A 23,318-nucleotide genomic window follows, 5' to 3' on the forward strand; every position below is an offset into this window, starting at 1 on the left:
TACGTTTAGATACGACTCTGACACGTGACAAATACGTAAGCATCCTGTCTGATCACTTGCATCCATTCATGTCCTTTGTGTATTCCGACGGACTCGGGGAATTGCAGCAGGAGAGTGCGACACCCCCATACGTCCATAATTGCTACAGAGTGGCTCCAAGAACGTACTTATGAGTTTAAACCCCTCCGCTGGCCACCAAACTCCCATTATTGAGCATATCTGGGATGCCTTGCAACGTGCTGTTCAGAAGATACCTAACCTCTCGTACTCTTATGGATTTATGGCAGCCCTGCAGGATACATGATGTCAATTACCTGGTTTCTTCAGTGTATATCAGAGCATGTAAAAAAGTAAATTCATGCAGCTACGTCACTGCAGCATAACGTTCATAACGACACAATACTATAAAAATTAAATTCATACAGTTACGTCACTATAGCATAACAATCAGAAAGACAGAATACTATGAATACTTTGAATAACGCGGCTGTAGCGAACAAAAAAATAAGGGAAGAGAACCGCGGACGCACACCAGGAAGTGAACGCAAGCCAACAGCCGTGGCTGAGATCAACCTATTTCACACGACGGCGCATTACGAAAATAAACACGGAAACTCGGCAAGCCAGTACACTTCATGCAAACAGATGAGGCCATTCCATGCGCAGAGAAGGAAGCGCAAGCGAGGGGAAGTAGTACAGCAGTGTCAGGGATAAGAGGCTGCACGAGCGTCGATAAGAAAATGTAATTTTACAAACATAGCCATGTGAAACTTACGATTTGGTCGTGAACAGTAGCGTCACTATTAAGAAGTTTGCAGTTCTTTAATTGTAGACACAATTGCGCCCTACAAACAATAGAGTTCGTCGTTTGACACAATACCATGGATATCTCATTGTCACTGTTTCCACACACACACACACACACACACACACACACACACACACAACATATTTAGAAAACGCTCCACCCAACGTTTCTTGCTGTTGCCATATCATTGATTCATTTTCAAGTTTACTTGTGCAATCAATATTGCTTCAGTCACTATGACTATTACTACCATTCCCACATTTATGATCATCTACAGCTTTTGGTCCAGTAAATCTTCACTTGAATTGTACTGCTCTTCAATTTTACTTACGTGCTCACAGTGTTTCTTCCAGTCTTCTTTCGTTAAGAAAGCAATTTGTTATCTATAAGTGTTTATAGCTCTACTTGTTTAAGGTTCATCTAAATTTTTTATAATTTTTTGCTTTAAGATTTTCGTATGTTGGTACTATGTTTTCTGTATATTTAAAGAAATTTGCACACAGCTGGCTCGGACGAAGACTGCAAACGGCTTACGTCATACCTGCGAGTTGTTGGGCAACTGTAGCTAAAATTGAACGAAGCCAAGAAGAGAAATTAAGCCTATAGACCTACAGCAAGATACTTGCAGGCCGTACTGTGTTATTGTAGCCGCCATTATTGTTCGTCGCACACAAGCCTACAGCCACCAGATAAGATTTTTTATTTTACTTTTGTACAGCGTGAACTATTAATTTAAACTGTGTTTTATTAGTAAATAATCATTCTTGAACTTTAAAGAAACTGGATCACCCTGTTATTTCATCCTAATCACACACCTATATAGGGCTCCTTCCTGGTGTTTGATTAATCCGTGTCTCCTGCTTTAAAGACTTATGAAGTGCCAAGTTAATATAAAGATGCACCATTTAAATTATTTTTGTGTAAATAATGAGATATATGTCTGAGGGACTAAATCCTGCAGTAATGAAATAACGTCTCAGTAGTGGAAGAGTGTAAATTGTATAGAGTGAATTTAAATGTAATTCTACATCATAAAGTTAAAGAGTTCGTAAATATTTTCATCTTGAGAAATAGTTAAAGAAAGGTAGTCTTATTTGTTTCACTGAAAGGCGTAATGAAAATTTTAGTTAGAGTAATAACACGTCCATGTTTTAGTAGATTACAGATAAATGAAATCAAACTATTTTTGTTTTAAAAGTTTTTTAACTATTGCAAACTGTTGTAGTAAAAGTTTGCTTACGTAAAAGTCAATCAGAGTCAAGCAAAGTTACTAGAATCTGTTAAATGATTATACAGAGTTAGTTCAAAGAATGGTAGCTTTTGAAAGTAAATTCCAGTAAGAAAGAGGTTTTCTTGAAGTGAAATGTTCAGTATAAAAAGTGTGTGCTTATGTATCTAAGCATTTTAGTATTTAAGTTTGTTGCTTATGGAAAGTGCTTTTCTAAATGTTCCTCCAGGCCTAATTTTTTTTTTAGCTTTCTTGAAGTTATCTACTGGGCTTTCTCTCTTTTGAAAACCTAATGTATAAGGGTGTAGTAGTCAAGTAATTCCAGTGTCTGCTCCAACATTGTTTACACGTAGTAGTATTTATCTGAAGACGCAGCGTAAACAGTAGCAAGAAAGTAAGCAAAATTCATTCTTCTGCTTTCCCAGTACTTCACTGTTTCATTGCCTGGATGGGCTGTCGACCGTTAGTACATATTTTAAACAACTAAATGAACTTGGAACTGAGTCGTCCTAGCTTTAAAATAATATAATTCGTACTGCGTTTCTTTCTAACCGTTGGGTAAGTTCTTAGGAAAAGAATTGAATAGTCTGATTTACTTATCCATGAGACACAACACACGGGCAAATCCTGTTGAAAGGCTAACTCTATTGATTATCTTTTCCTATTAACAGGACTATCCTCTGATAATGTACTTTATTTGAAAACTGAACTAAATTTAGTAAGAGGGTCATACGTGGCAACATAGAGAGAGGGGTTTTGTTATTTAGGTAAAAGCATACTAAATTACAATAGTAGTGTTAGGGTTATACGTTGATAACGTGTCAATTCTGAATGTCAGATTACGTTTAGAAACGCCGTTCTAGACTCTTGCCTTGTCAGCTGTAAAGTATTCAATTCTTGGTGGCGTAGAGGAAATTGTAAAACAACATAACCATGTTCGGTTAAAATACTGTCTTACTTTATAAGTGATATGGCGTGGTTTGTTCATTTTGAACAGTGAATACAACTGAGGTCACAGCATGTCCCTGTAGAAAGAAATTTCCTTTACTGTTAACCAGGACATCAATTCTGCCCTCGCGGCGTTTGAAGCTGAAGCACTAAGCAGTTTCTTATTGGGCAAGTGGCGTTTTATCTATCACGAGGACAAAATGAAGTGTTAGGTAAGGTACTAACCTTCCCTTTACCACTTTCATAATTTGAGTAGTCCATATCATTGTGAAAATTCCATGTTTTCTGGCGAGATTTAAATCTTACTTAGCCATTCCTTGCAAAATCGCCTTCCGCGCCACCATGGGTGGCGATAATTGTGTTTCTTTTCGCGACAGGTTCCAACAGACTATCATTCCATCGTTACGATGCTGTGAGACAAGTGCGAGCATATGTCTCGTCTATATAGACTGTTGGACGACACTCGAGTCAGTAATGTCGCATCATTTTTAAGGAAGCAATATGTTTTACCCTGAGACTACTTTGTTCCTGGAGAACTTTTCGTTCATTCGCCGTCTTGTTCCATCTAAAACCTACAGTGCGACAGATTACACGAAGTGTCTTTGTACATCCTTCAAAAATTTATTGAAATCTATAATTTTTATGAACTTGCGTTTGACCTGGGTCTTCTTTCACTTTGATATAGAAATTATTCACAACACAGTGACTGACTTGCGCATTTAAATTGTCTGAATTGGTCTAACCAAGATGATATGTGCCTTTTCTTATGAGGTGTTGATGATTCACCTACCTAGTCTTTTTAGTTCGGTCTGGATTCGCTGAAAGGGAGGGAACGATAGCTCCGGCCACTCGTTTCAATGTGGATTTTAGTTTGAATGGAACAGCTAACACAGCTTCTTTCTTCATGAAGTGGTAGATACCTGCGACTACCTCGGTGTTTGACTATGAAGAACTTTTCCCTTTTACTTGCTTTGGACTTTTGACATCTCCAACTTCGAATGTGTTCTTCCAGAGTCCTGGTAAAGTGCTCCACTTGACTCGATGGCAACAGGAACGACGCTGGCGATCGAGTGAGCGGGATGTACTGCGCATCTTGTTTACGGTGTTCACGTCTTGTTTGCGTGAACTGTTCAACTGTATGTGAAATCTTTTGGGACTTAACTGCTAAGGTCATCAGTCCCTAAGCTTACACACTACTTAACCTAAATTATTCTAAGGACAAACACACACACCCACGGCCGAGGAAGGACTCGAACCTCCGCCGGGAGCAGCCGCACAGTCCCTGACTGCAGCGCCTGAGACCGTTCGGCTAATCCCACGCGCCTGTTTGCGTGAACTGTAACTGCAGTGCACGTCGCTCAACTCGCGATCATTTTCGGCGAATCGTACAGCCAACAGTATGGAACCCACATATTCCTTCACCTTACAGGATAAACGTCGCTAAAACTCAAGGTATAAGTGATCACAGTTTAATATTTTCAGTTTATTATTCGCTACAAATGAACAATGAAAGTCAACGGGAGGCGAAAATATACAACTGCGAAAAATCAGAAATAGCACAAAGTACCTTACAAAACGGGCTGTATGAATTTTTACAGTGGGGTTCAGGTTCGGCAGTATCCGATGAAGAAAGTATGTGTCATTCTACAGGATTTAAATAACTGTTACGGCACTCATGGTTTAATCTACTTCAAAAATGGTGTTCGTACACACAATGTTACAGGAAAAGACAACATGGATAGCAGGGGTGGTCCAAGGATTCCTGTTGATAGGAATATTTCGATCACTGTATTGCCTGTACAAATACCAAACTGGAGGATTTTGAGATCATTCACACATAAACAGCTTTTGCTTAATCACTAGCTACTGCCGGCCCAGACCTACACAGAAAAGCCAAAGAAACTGGTGAGCCGTGGTGCGCCTTTCCTGGCACGCCAGCTCTTTGGCAGTACTATCGATTACCCGGCTGTACTACGATCTCTGCCCCTGTTGTGATCTGGCGGCGGATATTTGCGGTAGTGGAGTTGGTCGCCGGACTCTCTTCGAGGCGCTAGGACGTGCTTGAGGGGACGACGGAGCGAACACGCGGGCTCGGGCAGCGGTGGCGCGGCCAGTCTACATTGCAAGACGGTGGTGGGCCGTCTGATGTCAACTTCGGGAGCTGCTCGTCGCATTGCTTCGGTGCCTGTTTTCTCGGAGAGACCCATCCTTCGAGACCATCTCGAACAACACTCTCCATCGTACGTGTAAATGGTTTTGGTGCCTTCATTTCGTCAAACGATATGCGTTGCAGCGAGTGTACTTGTTGGTCGATTGGCAGCCGGTAGAGTCTGTAAGACTTATGCAGACCAGCAGTTACTATTTGCTTTAAAATCCGCTGGTTGGATGACTATTAAAAGGCAGATTAGCACGAAGGCGTGTGTGTGATTCTGGGTTTATTGCCATCAAGCGACGTCGCTGGTACATTTCTGTAAAAAAAAATAATTTGCAACCAGTTATTCTTTTATTAGTAAAACTTGTATCTGGTAAAGCTACTCATTTATATGTACTTTCTTATATACGTGCACATATTGAATGCACTCACTCAACAGTAATTGGTTTGTGTATTTTATCGATTTATTAACGTATAATTATTGATGTTTGGTTGGTGTCTGCCGTGTCTTCTGCGCTCTGTTTGTGTTCCAGTTTCTGCAGGTTAGGGTGCGTGGGTGCGGCGCCACGTCCCGCTTCGGTGCACAGAAGCTGTGGCGTGCCGTCTAATGGGGAGTGACTCCCGGTTGAGTCCCGACGTTTAGGTGTTGTTTGGAAGGCTGGACTGCTGCTTCCGGCATTTTAAGTTAAGTCACCTTTTGCCCAGGTCAGCCCGACGTGACTGCCCGTTTGATAAATATAACCTATTTCATGTGTTGTTTGTTTTTTCTTTAAAAAAAAAGGGGGTTTTACATTCGTTGAATATGAATTGTTATTATAGTCACGTGTTGTGCTGGTTGGGTTTTTGGGGGTTCTAAACGAACTGATGCTTTTGATAAATTACCTTCATATTGTAAATTTCTTTCTAAAAAAAAATTGTGCCATTGTTTTAAATCAGCTTCACACTGTAATTTATTTGAAATCTCTGGGGGTCATCTCTTTAAGTCTGATGGTGATTGCTATCTGCTGTCTTGCTTGAGAAGCAAGATATCTGTAATATTTTATAAAAAGATGCCCACGTTTATTGTCTCTTACCTGTTTTGAATAAACAATGAATCTGGTAGTTGTTGTTTAAGGAGTGAAATTATAGGACTAATGTCTGAAGTAGTGCTGGAGGGAACTGACACCATGAATCCAACAGGAATGTCCATAAATTCGTAAGATTACGAGGGGATGGACATGTCTTCTGAATAGCACGTTGCAAGGCATCCCAGATACGCTCAATAACGTTCATGCCTGGGGAGATTGGTTGCCATCGGAAGAGCTTAAGCTCAGAAGAGTGTTCCTGGAGACACTCTGCAGCAAATCTTTGCGTGTGGGGTGTCGGTTCGTCGCAATGCGTAACGGACATGAATGGGTGCAGGTGATTAGACAGGATACTTACGTATTTGTCACGGGTCAGAGTCGTATCTAAACGTATCAGGGGGACCCATATCACTCCAACTGCACACGCCCCACACCACTACAGAGCCTCCACCATCTTGAACAGTTCCCTGCTGACATGCTGGGTCCATGGATTTATGAGGTTGTCTCCATACCCGTACACGTTCATCCGCTCCATACAATTTGAAACGAGACTCGTCCGACCAGGCAACATGTTACCAATCATCGAAGTTGGTGTTGACGGGCCCAGGCAAAGCGTAAAGAACTGTCGTGCAGTCTTCAAGGTTACACGTGTGGGCCTTCGGCTCCAAAAGCCCATATCGATGATATTTCTTTGAATGATTCGCACGCTCACACTTGTTGATGGCCCAACACTGAAATTTGTAGCAATTTGCGGAAGGGTTGCACTTTGTTACGTTGAACGATTCTCCATGCCTATACCAGTTTCTTTGGCGCTTGTGTGTAATATATGTTTTTGTAGGAAGTTGCCTCTAGTGTGTCCTTCACGGCATTTTCTGCCCATGGCTAAAGATTTTCTTGGCAATATATACATACAACAGACGGCGACGATCAAGTCTGCGATGTGTGTTCTCGATCACATCCTTCGCATTTTTTTCTGTCCATTGCAACGCTACGGCGCCGTAGCGAAGAGATTTCAAACATATTCTCCCAAGAGGTATGTAGGGTTGTACAGAGTATCTCATTCCGTGAATAAACAGAAACTCCGCCAACGTTCGTGGCTCAATTGTTAATAAACTTGTTTGAAATTTTCTGATCATTTTAGGTCCATTCTGCGTGATTAGCTTGGAAAACCTTTGTAATTTTGTAATGATTTGAGACCGTGTTTCCAGAAACAGTCACTTAACGTACGCCAACTCATAATGAAAGATCCACTTAATCGTAATATTTAATCGACACCATGGGATGTCATAAACAGCAGTAGTAGTGATTGTCGGTAAATCACTAACATAACGCCACTATTCTTTTGTTATTAATTCGAATTTGCACGCCTTGTACAACCAGGAAAACGTTGAAAGCATTCTGAACGGTGAGAAGGTACGTGGAAGGGGCAGTAGTGTCGACCACCCATTACAGTTCGCAGAAGGATTGATGAGGGAGGGCCGAGGGTCATCTCTCTGTGGTACCACCCTAGGACGTCTGGCCATCTCATGTACAAACACATATACTGTCTCCAATGGAGCAGACTCCTCGTGAAAACATTTTACAACTCTTGGCTGTAGTTCATATTGTATATGACCCGTCTCTCCCTATAGCTTACCCCTACTTTTTTCAGAATTTCGAACACCTTGCACCATTATACATTGTCGAACGCTTTTTCAAGGTCGACAAATCCTATGACGTGTCTTGATTTTTCTTTAGTCATGCTTCCATTATTAACCGCAACGTCAGAATTGCCTCTCTCGTGACCTTACTTTTTCTAAAGCCAGACTGACCGTCATCTAGCGTATCCTCAATTTTCTTTTCCATTCTTCTGTATTATATTCTTGTAAGCAATGGGACTTAACATCTGAGGTCTTCAGTCGCCTAGAACTTAGAACTACTTAAACCTAACTAACCTAAGGACATCACACACATCCATGCCCGAGGCAGGATTCGAACCTGCGACCGTAGCAGTCGCGCGGTTCCGGACTACAGCGCCTAGAACCGCATGGCCACCGTGGCCGGCCTCGAGTCCTCCCTCGGCCATGGGTGTGTGTGTTGTTCCTAGCATAAGTTAGTTTAAGCAGTGTGTAAGTCTATGGACCGATGACCTCAGCAGTTTGGTCCCTTCGGAATTCACACACATTTGAATATTGGGTGCATGAGGTGTTAGCTGATTGTGCGATAATTGTGGCACTTGTCAGCTCTTGCCGTCTTCGGCATTGTGTGGTTCATGCTCTTCCGAAAGTCAGATGGTATGTCGCCAGACTCATACATACTACACACCAACGTGAATAGTCGTTTTGTTGCCACTTCCCCCCAATCATTATAGAAATTCTGATGGAATGTTATGTATCCCTTCTGCCTTATTTGACCGTAAGTCCTCCAAAGCTCTTTTAAATTCAGATTCTAATACTGGATCCCCTGTCTCGTCTAAATCGATTCCTGATTCTTCTTCTATCACATCAGACAAATCTTCCCCCTCATAGAGGCTTTCAATGTATTCTTTCCATCTATCCGCTCTCTCCTCTGCATTTAACAGTGGAATTCCCGTTGCACTCTTAATGTTATCATCCTTGCTATTAATGTCACCGAAGGTTGTTTTGACTTTCCTGTATGCTGAGTCTGTCTTTCAAACAAACTTTTCTTTTTTCTATGTCTTCACATTTTTCCTGCACCTTTTTCGTCTTAGCTTCCCTGCACTTTCTATTTATTTCATTCCTCAGCGACTTGTATCTCTGTATTCCTGAGTCTCCCGGACCATTTTTGTACTTCCTCCTTTCATCGATCAATTGAAAAAAAATAGTTCAAATGGCTCTGAGCACTATGGCACTTAACATCTGAGGTCATCAGTCCCCTAGACTTAGAACTACTTAAACCTAACTAACCTAAGGACATCACACACATCCATGGCCGAGGCATAATTCGAACCTACGACCTTAGGAGCAGCGCTGTTCCGGACTGAAGCGCCTAGAACCGCTCGGCCACATCGGCCGGCGATCAATTGAAATATTTCTTCTGTTACCCATGATTTCTTCGCAGTTACCTTCTTTGTACCTTGGTTTCCTTCCCAACTTCCGTTATCGCCATTTTTAGGGACGTCCATTCCTATTCAACAGTACTGCCTATTGAGCTATTCATTATTGCTGTTTCAAGTAGCGTATCTCGTCATTCCTTAGTACTTCCGCATCCCACTTCTTTGCATATCGATTCTTCCTGACTAATGTCTTAAACTTCAACCGACTCTTCATCACTGCTGTGATCTGAGTCTATATCTGCTCCTGTGTACGCCTTACAATCCAGTATCTGATTTTGGAATATGATATAATCTATGATATAATGTAACTGGGTACGCTTTAAATCCAGTATCTGATTTTGGAATATGATATAATCTATGATATAATCTAACTGGGTACGCCTTACAATCCAGTATCTGATTTTGGAATATGATATAATCTATGATATAATCTAACTGGGTACGCCTTACAATCCAGTATCTGATTTTGGAATATGATATAATCTTTGATCTAATCTAACTGGGTACGCCTTACAATCCAGTATCTGATTTTGGAATATGATATAATCTATGATATAATCTAACTGGGTACGCCTTACAATCCAGTATCTGATTTTGGAATATGATATAATCTATGATATAATCTAACTGAAATCTTCCCGTATCAACCAGCCTTTTCAAGTATACCTCCTCCTCTTGTGATTCTTGAACAGGATATTCGCTATTACTAGCTGAAATTTGTTACAGAACTCAATTAGTCTTTCTCCTCTCTGATTTCTTGTCCCAAGCACATATTCTCCTGTAAACTTTTCTTGTACTCCTTCCACTACAGCTGCATTCCAGTCCCCCATGACTATTAGATTTTCATTCCCCTTTACATAATGAATTGCCCTTTCAATATCCTCATACACTTCCTCTATCTCTTCTTCAGCTTGTGACGTCGGCGTGTAAACCTGAACTATCGTTGTCAGTGCTGGTTTGCTGTCGATTCTGATAAGAACGACACTATCACTGAACTGTTAACAGAAATACATTCTCTGCCCTAGTTTGATATTCTAACGAATCCTACTCCTGTTACACTAGTTTCTGCTGCTGTTGATATTACCCTATACTGATCTGACCAGAAATCCTTGTCTTCTTTCCACTTCACTTCACTGACCCCTACTATATCTAGACTAAGCCTTTGCATTTCCCTTTTCAGATTTTCTAGTTCCCCTACCACGTTCAAGCTTCCGACATTCCACGCTCCGACTCGTAGAACGTTACCCTTCTTTTGAGTATTGAATTTTTCAATCTTTTTCTCATGGTAACCTCCCCCTTGGCAGTCCTCTCCCGGAGATCCGAATGGGGGACTATTCCGTTATCTTTTGCCAATGGAGAGATGATGACAAAAAAAATGGCTCACATGGCTCTGAGCACTACGCGACTTAACTTCTGAGGTCTTCAGTCGCCTAGAACTTACAACTAATTAAACCTAACTAATCTAAGGACATCACACACATCCATGCCCGAGGCAGGATTCGAACCTGCGACCGTAGCGGGCGCTCGACTCCAGACTGTAGCGCCTAGAACCGCACGGCCACTCCGGCGGCAGAGATCATGACACTTCTTCACTTACAGGCCACACGTCCTGTGAATACACGTTACGTCTTTTTAATGCAGTGGTTTCCATTGCATCCTCATGCTGTTGATAATTGCTGATTTCTCCAACATTAGGGGCAGTTTCCCATCCCTAGGACAAGAGAGTGCCCTGAACCTCTGTCTGCTCCTCCGCCCTCTTTGTAAAGGCCGTTGGCAGAATGAGGGTGACTTCTTATGCCGGAAGTCTTCTGCCGCCAATGCTGATTATTACTCCATTTTAAGTAGCAGCGGGATTCGAACCCGCGACAGAAGACGTTTTGATTATGAATCAAAGACGCTACCCCCCCCACCCCCCATTTTTTTGTTAATCTCATCTTGTTCGCTGTATTTTATCGGTGCGAACGTCCGTTGACATCCGTTCAAGTTCATCATTGATCTATTCACTCAGTTTTTTTACTACAGAGGGCAGCTAACCCTCTGACCGAACACGCTGAGCTACCGTGCCGGCTGTCCTAGACCACGGGGTGTTTTAAAAGGAGCAGTTTTATCGGTTTGTGGTTGGAAGATCCGGGCTCCGGCCAACCAAAATTCAGAAAGAGTGGCAAGATGCGGCAATGCGAGGTTTCTTTTTGATTCTCATTTGGTCAGAAGTCACTGTATGTTCGAGGGTCTCCGCCGCCAGCCTTCCTCGCTACACCGTCGACTCTGCAAGCTGCCGCTCTGTCTGAGCTGGTGTGCCAAAGATTTAGAAAAATTGTGGGACAAACTACACTTGGCCACTGGTGTCGGTCATTGGTTCCACCAATGACTGATTCTACAGTCGCTTCACCCTCCAGCAGCAGTATTATGGTAGCTGCAGATGCGTGACGATGTCTGGGGACTTTAAAGTCATTTTATGGTAATGCAGTTACTTCCAGATTCACTCTGAAGACTCGTATTTTATCACCACTCAGCAGTTTTCTTTCAACTCCAACCACAAGTGAGACTTATTCCCTTTTGTAGCATTTCCTGTTTTCAAGTAGCATCACGACCATCACTGCGCATTTTGCGATTATAATTAAATCACATTTACGATTATCAGTCTCTTTCCCACACCCCCTTATGTTACGTATGGCAGTGTCCTATTATATTAATGTTGCTACAGGTTGCCGTTTGTTTTGTCCATGATGTTGTTGTAATAATATTAATGTTGCACAAGTTGTCATTCCTTTGTCAATCATTTTATTGGAATAAATCAAAATAATTTTTAATTCGTGTCTCATATAGGAATCTAGTATCCCGTTGTCATTTTATTTTGGAGGGCGTCCTTGCACATTTTTAATGAAGTCCAATTCACTAACCAGGGGTGTTACTTTACAGTTTTCAGAACGTCCCAGAGCAACATTCGCTAACAGTTACGCCTGAAATCCCCTGTTCGCTTATTGAGATTGCAGCATCCCTCATTACATCGTCATTGTTCACCATATGTGTGTAAATGTACACAATCCAACTGTTTTCTTTAAACATATTTTCTTGTATTACCAAATTTTCTGTGTCCTTATCGTAAGCTCTGCTGTGAACCAGTTCCTGCAATTGACTACATCGGTACATCTACATATAGATCTACATATCTGCTCTATAATTCACAGTTAAGTGCCTGGCAAAGGGTTCATCGAATCACCAACAAGCTAGTTCTCTAAAATTTCACTCTCGAACAGCAAATGGGAAAAAAGAACACGTACGTCTTTCCGTTGGAATTCTGATTTATTTTATTACAATGACCATTTGGTGGGTGTCAACAAAATATATCTCGAATATTTTGAATAGTTCTCTGATATTCAGTCGGATGGCGTCGTCTTAAAAGCGGGATGTTTCGGCAAGCCGACTTGTTGCCACCTTCAGACGTTCCCGGCGACTGGTATCATTTTTATTTATTTATTTATTTTGAGGTAGGCTGCGGTACAGAGTCACCGCTGGATGGCGGTCTTACTGTCTAGGTGTAAGGGTAAAATTTTTCTATCGTACAACATCACTACAATGACATCATTAGCGTATACGATTAAGGTGTGTCGATGGGACTTGAAGTCCCATACCACACTCTAACGGTAGAAGTTGAAGTAGCAGGCAAGAGGGAACACAACTACAAAGGTAGTGATAAATCTGTTAGTTACCGCCTTTATATACTCGTTCCCTCCCCCCCCCCCTTCCCCCCCCCCCCCTCCCCCCGCAATCACCAGTCAGCACCTCCGGAGCAGACCTTGTGTGTTAGGGGGCGAGGAGGGGGAGGGGAGGGGGGGGGGAGAGGGACGAAGCACGGCGTCTGTAGCCGTCGATCCATAGCCTCTCGGCCTCTAGTAACGCCGCGGACGCGGATCTCTGCTCTTGTGGTGACATCGCTCCTTCGTCCTCTTCAGCCGTCGTGACGGGAGCGGATGTCTGCGTGGAGTGCCCCTGTGCCATGGTCAAGCTGAAGACTGGGTCTCAGGCCTTGGTTAACTGAAATCCGCTGTCCTCATTTATCAGTTCGTCATGCAGTCGGGTCTCTAAAACTTCTTCGAGAATACAACTTGGTCATTTTCTCATCTTTATTAAATTTTGTTTTTAAACCTAGCAGCATGACGAAGCAAATCCTACGGTCTGAAAATAAAGAATTTTTTTAACCCTTTTTTGGCCATCAAGACATAATTGTGATTGATTTCCGACACTTCCATCACTAAAATTATTGTTTTTCATTCTAGTTCATATAGTTGGTGTACTGAAGTGCTTGCTCGCTGGCCACAAAGAAAGAGTTTTATTCGTTGCAGTGTTGGCCACATTTCTCAAATCACACTCACTCCAGGAGCAAGCACAACAGATACTTCAGTTAAAGTGCCCTACACTACAAGCGCGAAATGACCGGACAATAAATTACTTTCTCCTACTGCTTTCATGCCTCACTGTCCTGCAGCGGTAGCGAAGATGGCGTACCTTGACTTCCGGCGTAAAATGTCTCATTAGCAGTAAACACTCCACACGCCGTGACCAATTAACCCATCGATCGTTGCATCTATTTTTCCATCACTTGATATTTCGTAAATTCTTTTGCATGCCAAATTATATAACGACTAGTAAAATTTCAGACACTTACCTCAACTTGCGAATATGCAATAAGTGTGTGAAGAAATGATTGTGCTGCGATGAAGACGTGTAATATTCGAAAAGTGAAGCTGAAGATGTAGCACGAAGATGCCAAGGGGCAAGGACAAGCAGAAACAGAGAGAGGAAGAGGCGACTCACCTCCGCAGCGGCACGCCCCGTGCTCTGGCCGTCGCTCGGCCCCCGGCAGCCCCCGCCGCCTCCGCCGCCCTCGCCGCCGCCACCGCAGCCTGCGACAGAAGAGGAGGCGCACGCCGAGGTCAGAGTTAGGGCTTGAGTCGGCTGGCAGCGACACGTGTCCTGTTACGCATTAGGCTGCCACAGCCAACCTGCAACCTCCGTGAAGCCAATAATAATCACGAAACAACTGGCGGCATTTGTGGCTGATAGATTACATGTCTCCAGATCAAATTACTTAGAGATTAATTGCAGCAGTATTTCGTAGTACGTTCAGAATTACAACACACGAGAGCAGGTGTCGTTTTATGAGTGACCTCATGACGGAAATATACAACATTGCACAACACAATTAAAGCGTCACTTCTTCGAAATCCCATAACTGTCTCCCATTGCGACACAGAAGCTTGCAATTCGGGTCAAACGTGCCTACAACTTTCTTCCGTAACGGTGCAAAAGCGTAGTGCTGAGCACTAAGCTACGATGTTACCCTAGCATTCGGTGACACTTCAGACAGCAAGGTGTCGACACATGCCCTAAAAACAGTACTTATAAGTTCTTGTGACGTCTAAAGCCGGCGTCAAATTTCACCTCGGTTCTACCCGTCGCCACCGTGGATGTGTCACACGATCGGAAGATCGTCACGCCTTCTCTCACCGACATTTCACTGCGATGCAGTCACAACGGCAACGTCCAGCGTTGAAATCACGCGGTTTTCTTACGGGTGGACGGGGAAAACATTTCAGACACACTGCCTCTCAGAATTAGCACAAAATCCTCCATGGGGTGGTAAATGGCGTCAACGAAGTCATCCCCTCCCTTTGGACGTTGGTTCCCACACATTTCACAGTCGAAAACTACAGTTCACAGTGCGATCAGCAACAGTGTGAAGTCTTTGACAACTACCTGTTGGCCTCTATCTCTTCGGCACACGTTCGTCCGATGATTTTTCTGACGTTTCGCCAGCGCGAGTGGCTGGCATCGTCAAAGTTTCAGCCTCCATTGCTGGTGATGGACTGGAGCCGAGCTCGCGGCCACAGACTATATGTACCTGGCAAGTTAACATCCAAGGGCTTCTCTGCGGTTATTTGTGGTGCGTTTCTCCTCTTGCTACTTGCAACGGTCGTTCTCTGCAGCACGGGACCCCAGGATCCATTTACCTTGAAGCTTTCCTCTTTCTTGTTGAAGCTACCCTCGTGTTTCTGAATTTCTAGAGTGTGCTGGTGTAAGCAATCGCTAGCACACCAGTCGGCAAAGATGTAGCGCGAAGATCAGTAGTAGGCAATGGATAAAGTGCGCCTATCACGAGAGAGGCCAGAGACACACTCGCAAGAAACACGCCGCCAACGCCCTCTCAGAGCAAGTATTTAGGTCGCCTCCGCTGAGTGGAGGGCTGAACTGACTCACTTTTCCAATTTGGCGACTTTCATACCCAGAGAGGGTCACTGGTTTCGACAGTGCAGAGCGACCAGAATAGTGCCTATAGCGCGACTAGCAGAGTGAATAAAGTTTGTAATAGCAAGATTGCCGATATTGTCCTCAATATCGAGGAGTGTGTACCACGAACGTGGACTCTCTTCAAGTTAAGTAGCAGCTTCATGTAAGTAAAAAACCATATTAATTCACGTGTGCATTTGTGTTTTAGAAAGAGGATAGCTCCAACAAGAAAGCCTCAATGTAAGTGGATCCTAGCTTCCCGTACTGCAGCAAACGACTGTTACAGATAGCACGAGGAGAAACGCACCGGAAACGTCCGCGGAGAAGCCGGGTGCATATAGTCTGTGGCCGAGAGCAATGGAGGCTGAAATTTTGACAATGCCAGCCACTCGCACTGGCAAAACGTCAGAAAAATCAGCAGACGAACGTCAGCCGAAGAACCCGAGACAGAAGCCAACAGGCAGCAAGTGGCCACGAAAGCCTTCACACTTTTGTATCCTTGACAACATTTGACACTGCTGACACGCCCCTCATCTCTCAGGACAGTGTGGTCCTGCAACCCCGTTGAACTTGATCTCACCCCATTGGATGGTGCATGACCACATAACTTCGCTTTGTCGTACCGGATGGGACCAGTAGGGGCCTTTCCAAACCATTTGGCGAATGAACGTGATAACGTGATCCGAAGCAGCAAAGGGCACTTTGGCTTTTTAATTCCACCTTTTTCGCGCCCTCTTTTGGCGGCTTCACAGAGGACAGGGTTCGAAACTGAAAGATGTAAGAATAAAACGGCAAAGATTCCTTCTGAAGTACCCCAGTTTGGTAACATCCTTGGTGACACCTGCCCACCTTCAGGACCGAGAGTCGTGGCAGGTAGTCCCTGGACACTGTTCCAATGTCATATGCCTTCTAGCAGGAGCTAGAGCGACAACGTAGTCCGCCTGCAGGTGCCTAGGTGTCTCTCTACAGGTACACTTTTAAAGTGCTATATACAAAGGTAGGCAAACTTCACCAAGAGCGTCGCCGAAATGAGTAGTCTTAGAGTGATCCTTATTCACCCACGTTTCAATGATGCATCTGCATCTACTTCTACATGGATACTCTGCAAATCACATTTCAGTCCCTGGCAGACGGTTCATCGAACTACAATTCCAATCTCGTATAGCGCGCGTAAAGAACGAACACCTATATCTCTCCGTACGAGCTCTGATTTCCTTTATTTTATCATGGTGATCGTTTCTCCCTATGCAGGTCGGTATCAACAAAATATTTTCACATTCGAAGGAGAAAGCTGGTGATTTGAATTTCGTGAGAAGATTCCTCGCAACGAAAAACGGCTTTCCTTTAATGAAGTCTAGCCCAAATACTGTATAATTTCAGTGCTCTCTCCCACATTTCGCGATAATGTCAAACGTGCCGCCCTTCTTTGAACTTTTTCGATGTACTCCGTCAGTCCTATCTGGTACGGATACCACACCGCGCAGCACTATTCTAAAAGAAGACGGACAGGTTTAGTGTAGGCAGTCTCCTTTGTAGGTCTGTTACATTTTCTAAGTGCCCTGCCAATAAAACGCAGTCTTCAGTTAGCCTTCCCCACATTTTCTGTGTGCTCCAATTTAAGTTGTTCGTAATTGTAATTCCCCGCCACCACATCAAAGGAAATAGTCAAAAAGTCGAGCTGAAAAAGTATAAGCACCTTTTGCTGCTTCGGATTACGTTCAAATTTCGTCGAATGGCTTTTTAACTGTCGCTATTGGTTTCATGCTATATACCAAAGGAAAACTTATGGTCGCGCTAGGCTCCAAAGGGGGAAGATCATGTTGAATGGGGCTGCACCAGCAGGATGTCCTTAGAGCAGGGGTGAATAGCCTGAGGCGGTTGGGGGTCAGCAGTGTCGAACGTTCAGAATGTGACCCTATTCCTCATCGCAGTATCAACTGTCGTTTACGACCGCGAAATGATTGAGAATCAATGACCCAAGGAAAGAGGTGGTTTCATTAACGTTCTTTATGCCACCCCATGAGGCGTTTTCGTGTCGATTCTTAGCTTAATGTGTCCAAATGCTTTCCGTGGCCATCCTTGAGAAACCACGTAATTTCAGCTCGGGCGTCGCGATTGTGACTCCATCGCACTGCCGTCAAAAAAAGATGTGACGTTTAGGTAAGAGGGCTATGACGACGTTCCCATGGTGTGGTACTTCCACAGTGGTGTTGAGCAGAATTGTGGTTAACTTTGGTGCCAGTGTGACGTCAAGAACGCACCTTGCACCTCACGCGAACTTGTGAGCAGTGGCCTTCTTGTCGCACGTGTTGACGCCTTGCTGTTTGAAGCGTCGCCGAGCCAGAGGGTGACGCCGCATCATTACAGAGCAACGTTGTACGCACCTTAGAACCAAATTTCAGGCTTCTGGTTTGGATTGTAAGACAATTACAAGGCTTCAAAAAAGTGTTTCTTTATTTGTATTGTCCAGTGTCGGTATAATGGCGGCAATTACAACTGACCTACTTGAATAAACCCAAACTGAAATTGGTGGCAGTAACTGTCAGAGACATATTGACATCAGTGATTAAAAATGCCCAAATGGCGAGTAAAACAAGTTGAAAAATTTACATATTTCAGTAAGCTAGCTAAAGAGGCACTATTGTCAAAGTAAAAGAGGAATTCTAATTGTTTGTCTCTGGGCAGGAGGATGCAGAAGAACTATGATAGATGGTTAAACCAAACAATCTATAAATAAGCTGATGAGACGAAACTTTATGACCACTTCCCACAGCGAGGCCGGATGCCCCTGAATGATGTAGGGGAGGGGGGGGGGGGGGGGGAGAGGGTTGGAGCAAGAAAATGGAAGTAGCTACGCTGAGAAAAGAAACTGGAGATATCCGCTGGCATTAGCGACGTTGGCATCTAAGGAAAGTCGTTGGAGCACAGTGAAATTACAGCTAGGCGCCAAGGCGTTGGGCGTTCACGCCTCGCCACTAAACGTGGAGGTTGGTGGCTTTACCACTGTGTATAGCAGGCGATCTGTGCCAAATCTGACGCCAGAGTACAACGGTGGTGGAGGCTCAGTTTTTTCTAAGCACACCATTCGTGAACATTGTTGAACATGGGACTCAGCAGCAGATGACTCATCCGGGCTCCTAGGTTCATCCAGCGATATTGGCACAGCATCATAGAGATTTATCCGTGGATCAGTGGAAATGTGTCGCTTTGTCGGACGAGTAACGTTCCTTGTTACAGCAGGTCGATGATTGTGTCTGGCCATGCCCTCATCCGCCGACCGGGGTGGCCGAGCGGTTCTAGGCAGCCTGGAACCGCGCGACCGCTACGGTCGCAGGTTCGAATCCTGCCTCGGGCATGGATGTGTGTGATGTCCTTAGGTTAGTTAGATTTAAGTAGTTTTAAGCTCTAGGGGACTGATGGCCTCAGATTTTAAGTCCCATAGTGTTCAGTGCCATTTGAGCCATGCCCTCATGCAGGTGAACGGCTGCTGGAGACATACACTGCGCCACAGACGGAAGCCACTGCGAGCGTTATAATGTTGTGGGGCATAGTGGTCATGTGGTAGTAACAGAAAGCACCAAGATGGCTGACGTGTACAAGAACACTACTGCGGATCACCTGCATCCCTTTGTGGCTGACGTCTTCCCTAACGGCTATGTCATCTTCCAAGAGAGTGACTGTCCGTGTGACATGGCCAGACCTGTAATACGGTGGTTTGAGGACCACGATAGTTAAAATAATAAGGCCAGAATCGTGCTACAGTAGTCTGAGGAAAACGATAAGTAACTCACGTTAATGTCTTGGACAGTGTCTTGAAAGCAAAAAATAAGATGAACCTTAACAAAAGCAAAACAAGAATAATGGAAAGTAGTCGAATTAAGGTAAATAAACTAGTAAACGAACACTTAAAGAAGTAGGTGAGTTTTGCTATTTGGACAGCAAAATAACTGATGATAGCCGGAGGACATAAATTGTAGACTAGCAGTGGCAAGAAAAGCTTCTCTGAAGAAGAAAAATTCGTTAACATCGAACATTGGTTTAAGTGTTAGGTAGTTTTTTTCTGAAGGTATTTCTATGCAGTGTTGCCATGTTTGAAAGTGAAACGTATACAAAAAAGAGTTTCGACAAAAAGAGAGCAGAAGCTTTTGAAATGTGGTGCTACAGAAGAATGTTTAAGATTAGATGCGTCCATCACGTAACGAATGAGGAAGTACTGGATAGAGTTGAGGAGACAAATTTGTTGTATAACTTGACCAAAAGGAGGAACTGGTTGACAAAACACATTGTGAGTTATCAAGGGATCACCAGTTTAGTACTGGAGGGAAGTGTGGAGGAGCATGGGGGGGGGGGGGAATCGTAGAGGAAGACCAAGAGAAAAATACACTAAGCACATTCAGAAGGACGTAGGTTGCAGTAGTTATTCGGAGATGAAGACGATCGCTAAAGTAGCACGGAGAGCTGCATCGAACCAGTCTTCGGTCTGAAGACAACAACAACAACAATGTCTTGGTCAACAAATTCGTATGATCTTAGCCCGATGTAATGTGTCTGGTACGTTATCAGGCGGCAGCTCTGCTCCAGCAAACGTCCGGCCAGTAATTTGTGGGAACTGAGTGACCAGTGTGGAGACACCTGGAAGAGTGCGTGCAACATCAGACGTCCTCTAGCTGCTGAGACAGCGCGGCAGGGGATGCGACAACGGTGTCGGGCGGGGGGAGGGGGGGGGCCTGAATGGGACAGCACGGTGGCAAAAGACGTAGTTTCGCAGCTGAAACCATCACACAAATGTGTATCTCGCGGCTACAGCTAGCGACACTGCAAGCGAAAGTATTGCCGAAATCACATCGATGTTTACATAATTTTGCCTCACTAACATGCTAATAGAGTTGCAATTGCGACAGATTCCAGAAACAGTCTACTATTAATCAAACAGTTGAGCACATGTAACGGCAGTAGCTCGTGGAAGCTTATGCACGGCATAAAAATAAGTGTGATTTCTTCATCGATATTGTCAAAAACCAGTGCTCATTCCACCAGCTATCAGTGGTATTTCAAAGAATTACATTATTTCATTGAAAAGGTCTGCAGTCGCTCTTATATCAGTGGAGATGTGAACGTTTCGCATGTTAGCTATCTGGCAAAAGTCTCCGCTTTGCATGCTATCATTTGCCTAAAATCCGTTTTGATATTTAGAGCCGTTGATGAGATACGGGGGATGATATGAACACCTAACTTCCACTGTATAATTTGCACGATCGAAAGTGCGTGCCCTACATTAAATCCATCATCTCGAGACTGCCGATGAATGTAGATCTAGTCTCAAGTTTAAATAAAAATTAAATATGCCGCAGTATGTGATCTAATACGCACCAAATTCAAACTCATAGCGATCGCTTTTTTCATTGCAAGATATTTGAATTTCGCGCAGTACCTTACTAAACTTAGAAATAGCACAATAAATATACTAATTAAGGAAATGGTATGAAGTTCATCATGAAGCTGACTAATGAGGCTATGAGATGCGTGAGAATCTTTTTAGCGAATATTTGCTTTAAAATTGTTAGAGAAGAGGAACTGAGGCGCGCACACCTGGAGGACGCCTCTTCGGAAGAGAGGGCTGGAGTCGTCCAGAGCTGAAGGGGCCATGTCATCTAGCGCGCGACTCAACAGCTCTGTGAAAATTACCGTATTCAGCAACATCAAATAAAAGTGAGCTTAAGACGTAAAACCTTGCAATGATTACCTTGGTGGCTACAGTTAAGGGGTTTATTACTTCATGTATCAGAGTCGTACACAAAATGGTTGTCGTTGGGTGTGTAATATCTAATTAAGGCTCATCGGCAGGGTGTATTATCAACGCACAACGGTGGACGTTACCGCATCTGATTGCGAACTTACGGGCGATATCGTATTGTCATGTTTCTGGCTTTACAGCCTTCATATTAATCTGCGCTACTGGCCATTAAAATTGCTACACCACGAAGACGACGTGCTACAGATGCGAAATTTAACCGATAGGAAGAAGATGCTGTGATATGCAAATGATTAGCTTTTCAGAGCATTCACAAAAGATCGGCGCCGGTGGCGACACCTACAACCTGCAGACATGAGGAAAGTTTCCAACCGATTTCTCATACACAAACAGCAGTTGACCGGCGTTGCCTGGTGAAACGTTGTTGTTATGCCTCGTCTAAGGAGGAGGAATGCGTACCATCACGTTTCCGACTTTGATAAAGGTCGGATTGTAGCCTATCGCGATTGCGGTTTATCGTATCGCGACATTGCTGCTCGCGTTGGTCGAGATCCAATGAGTGTTAGCAGAATATGGAATGGCAGGGTTCTGGAGGGTAATACAGAACACCGTGCTGGATCCCAACGGCCTCGAATCACTAGCAGTCGAGATGACAGGCATCTTATCCGCATGACTGTAACGGATCGTGCAGCCACGTCTCGATCCCTGAGTCAACAAATGGGGACGTTTGTAAGACAACAACCATCTGCACGAACAGTTCGACGACGTTTGCAGCAGCATGGACTATCAGCTCGGAGACAATGGCTGCGATTACCCTTGACGCTGCATCACAGACAGGAGCGCCTGCGATGGTGTACTCAACGACGAACCTGGGTGCACGAATGGCAAAACGTCAGTTTTTCGGATGAATCCAGGTTCTGTTTACAGTATCATGATGGTTACATCCGTGTTTGGCGACACATTGGAAGCGTGTATTCGTCAGCGCCATACTGTCGTATCACCTCGCGTGATGGTATGGGGTGCCATCGGTTATACGTCTCGGTCACCTCTTGTTCGCATTGACGGCAGTTTGAACAGTGGACGTTACATTTCAGATGTGTTACGACTCGTCGCACTACCCTTCATTCGATTCCTACGAAACCCTACATTTCAGCGGGATAATGCACGATCGCACGTAGCAGGTCCTGTACTGGTCTTTCCGGATACAGAAAATGTTCGACTGCTGCACTGGCGAGCACATTCTCCAGATCTCTCACCAATTGAAAACGTCTGGTCAATGATAGTCGAGCAACTGGCTCGTCACAATACGCCAGTCACTACTCTTGATGAACTGTGGTATCGTGTTGAAGCTGCTTGGGCAGCTGTACCTGTACACGCCATCCAAGCTCTATTTGACTCAATGCCCAGGCGTATCAAGGCCGTTATTACGGCCACAGGTGGTTGTTCTGGGTACTGATTTCTCATGATCTATGCACCCAAATTGTGTGAAAATGTAATCACAGGTCAGTTCTAGTATAATATATTTGTCCAATGAATACCCGTTTATCATCTGCATTTATTCTTGGTGTAGCAGTTTTAATAGTCAGTAGTGTACAAGAAGTTCTTCTTAGAGCAGTTGAGAAGGCAGCAGTGGAAAGATGACTAATCGGTACGTGTATCATGAGAAATACCGCCTAAATTGTGGTCCTTCATTACGATTGCCTGCTGTGTTCGGAAGTAGCGCGCCAAAATGATAAACTTTTGTTATTATTGTTAGAGAAACTAAACTGCGAATTTACTTGCATTTCGTATAAAAGCATCCCTCGATAGGAGGCTATCATTGCATTACTTCAAAAGTGTTAATCACCAACAAAATAATAACAGGTAGACGAAACACTTCGCAGATCTTCGGTTCGTGCTTAATTTGGTTGGCGGGCGAGAGAGACCAGAACTGGATCGGCATTCTCGGAGAACAGACATGTTGTTTTCCACGGTCGGTATCAGTTAAGAATTAATTAGCAACGTCTGGTTCGTAAAAGTAAAA

At 44.0% G+C, this 23,318-nt stretch overlaps 1 protein-coding gene across 2 annotated transcripts in view; it reads right to left on the minus strand.

Moving 5' to 3' along the window:
* The window catches only part of LOC126481412 (inositol 1,4,5-triphosphate receptor associated 2-like), a 700,219-nt gene that overhangs the window by 307,348 nt on the left and 369,553 nt on the right, over positions 1-23,318 (minus strand). For both annotated transcript variants that reach the window (XM_050105150.1, XM_050105149.1), the window contains exon 4: positions 14,071-14,159. In XM_050105150.1, the coding sequence (XP_049961107.1) occupies positions 14,071-14,159 (89 nt within the window). The remainder of the gene's footprint in view (positions 1-14,070; positions 14,160-23,318) is intronic.

This window comes from Schistocerca serialis, chromosome 5 (assembly GCF_023864345.2).
Source record: "Schistocerca serialis cubense isolate TAMUIC-IGC-003099 chromosome 5, iqSchSeri2.2, whole genome shotgun sequence".
Lineage (NCBI taxonomy): Eukaryota > Metazoa > Arthropoda > Insecta > Orthoptera > Acrididae > Schistocerca > Schistocerca serialis.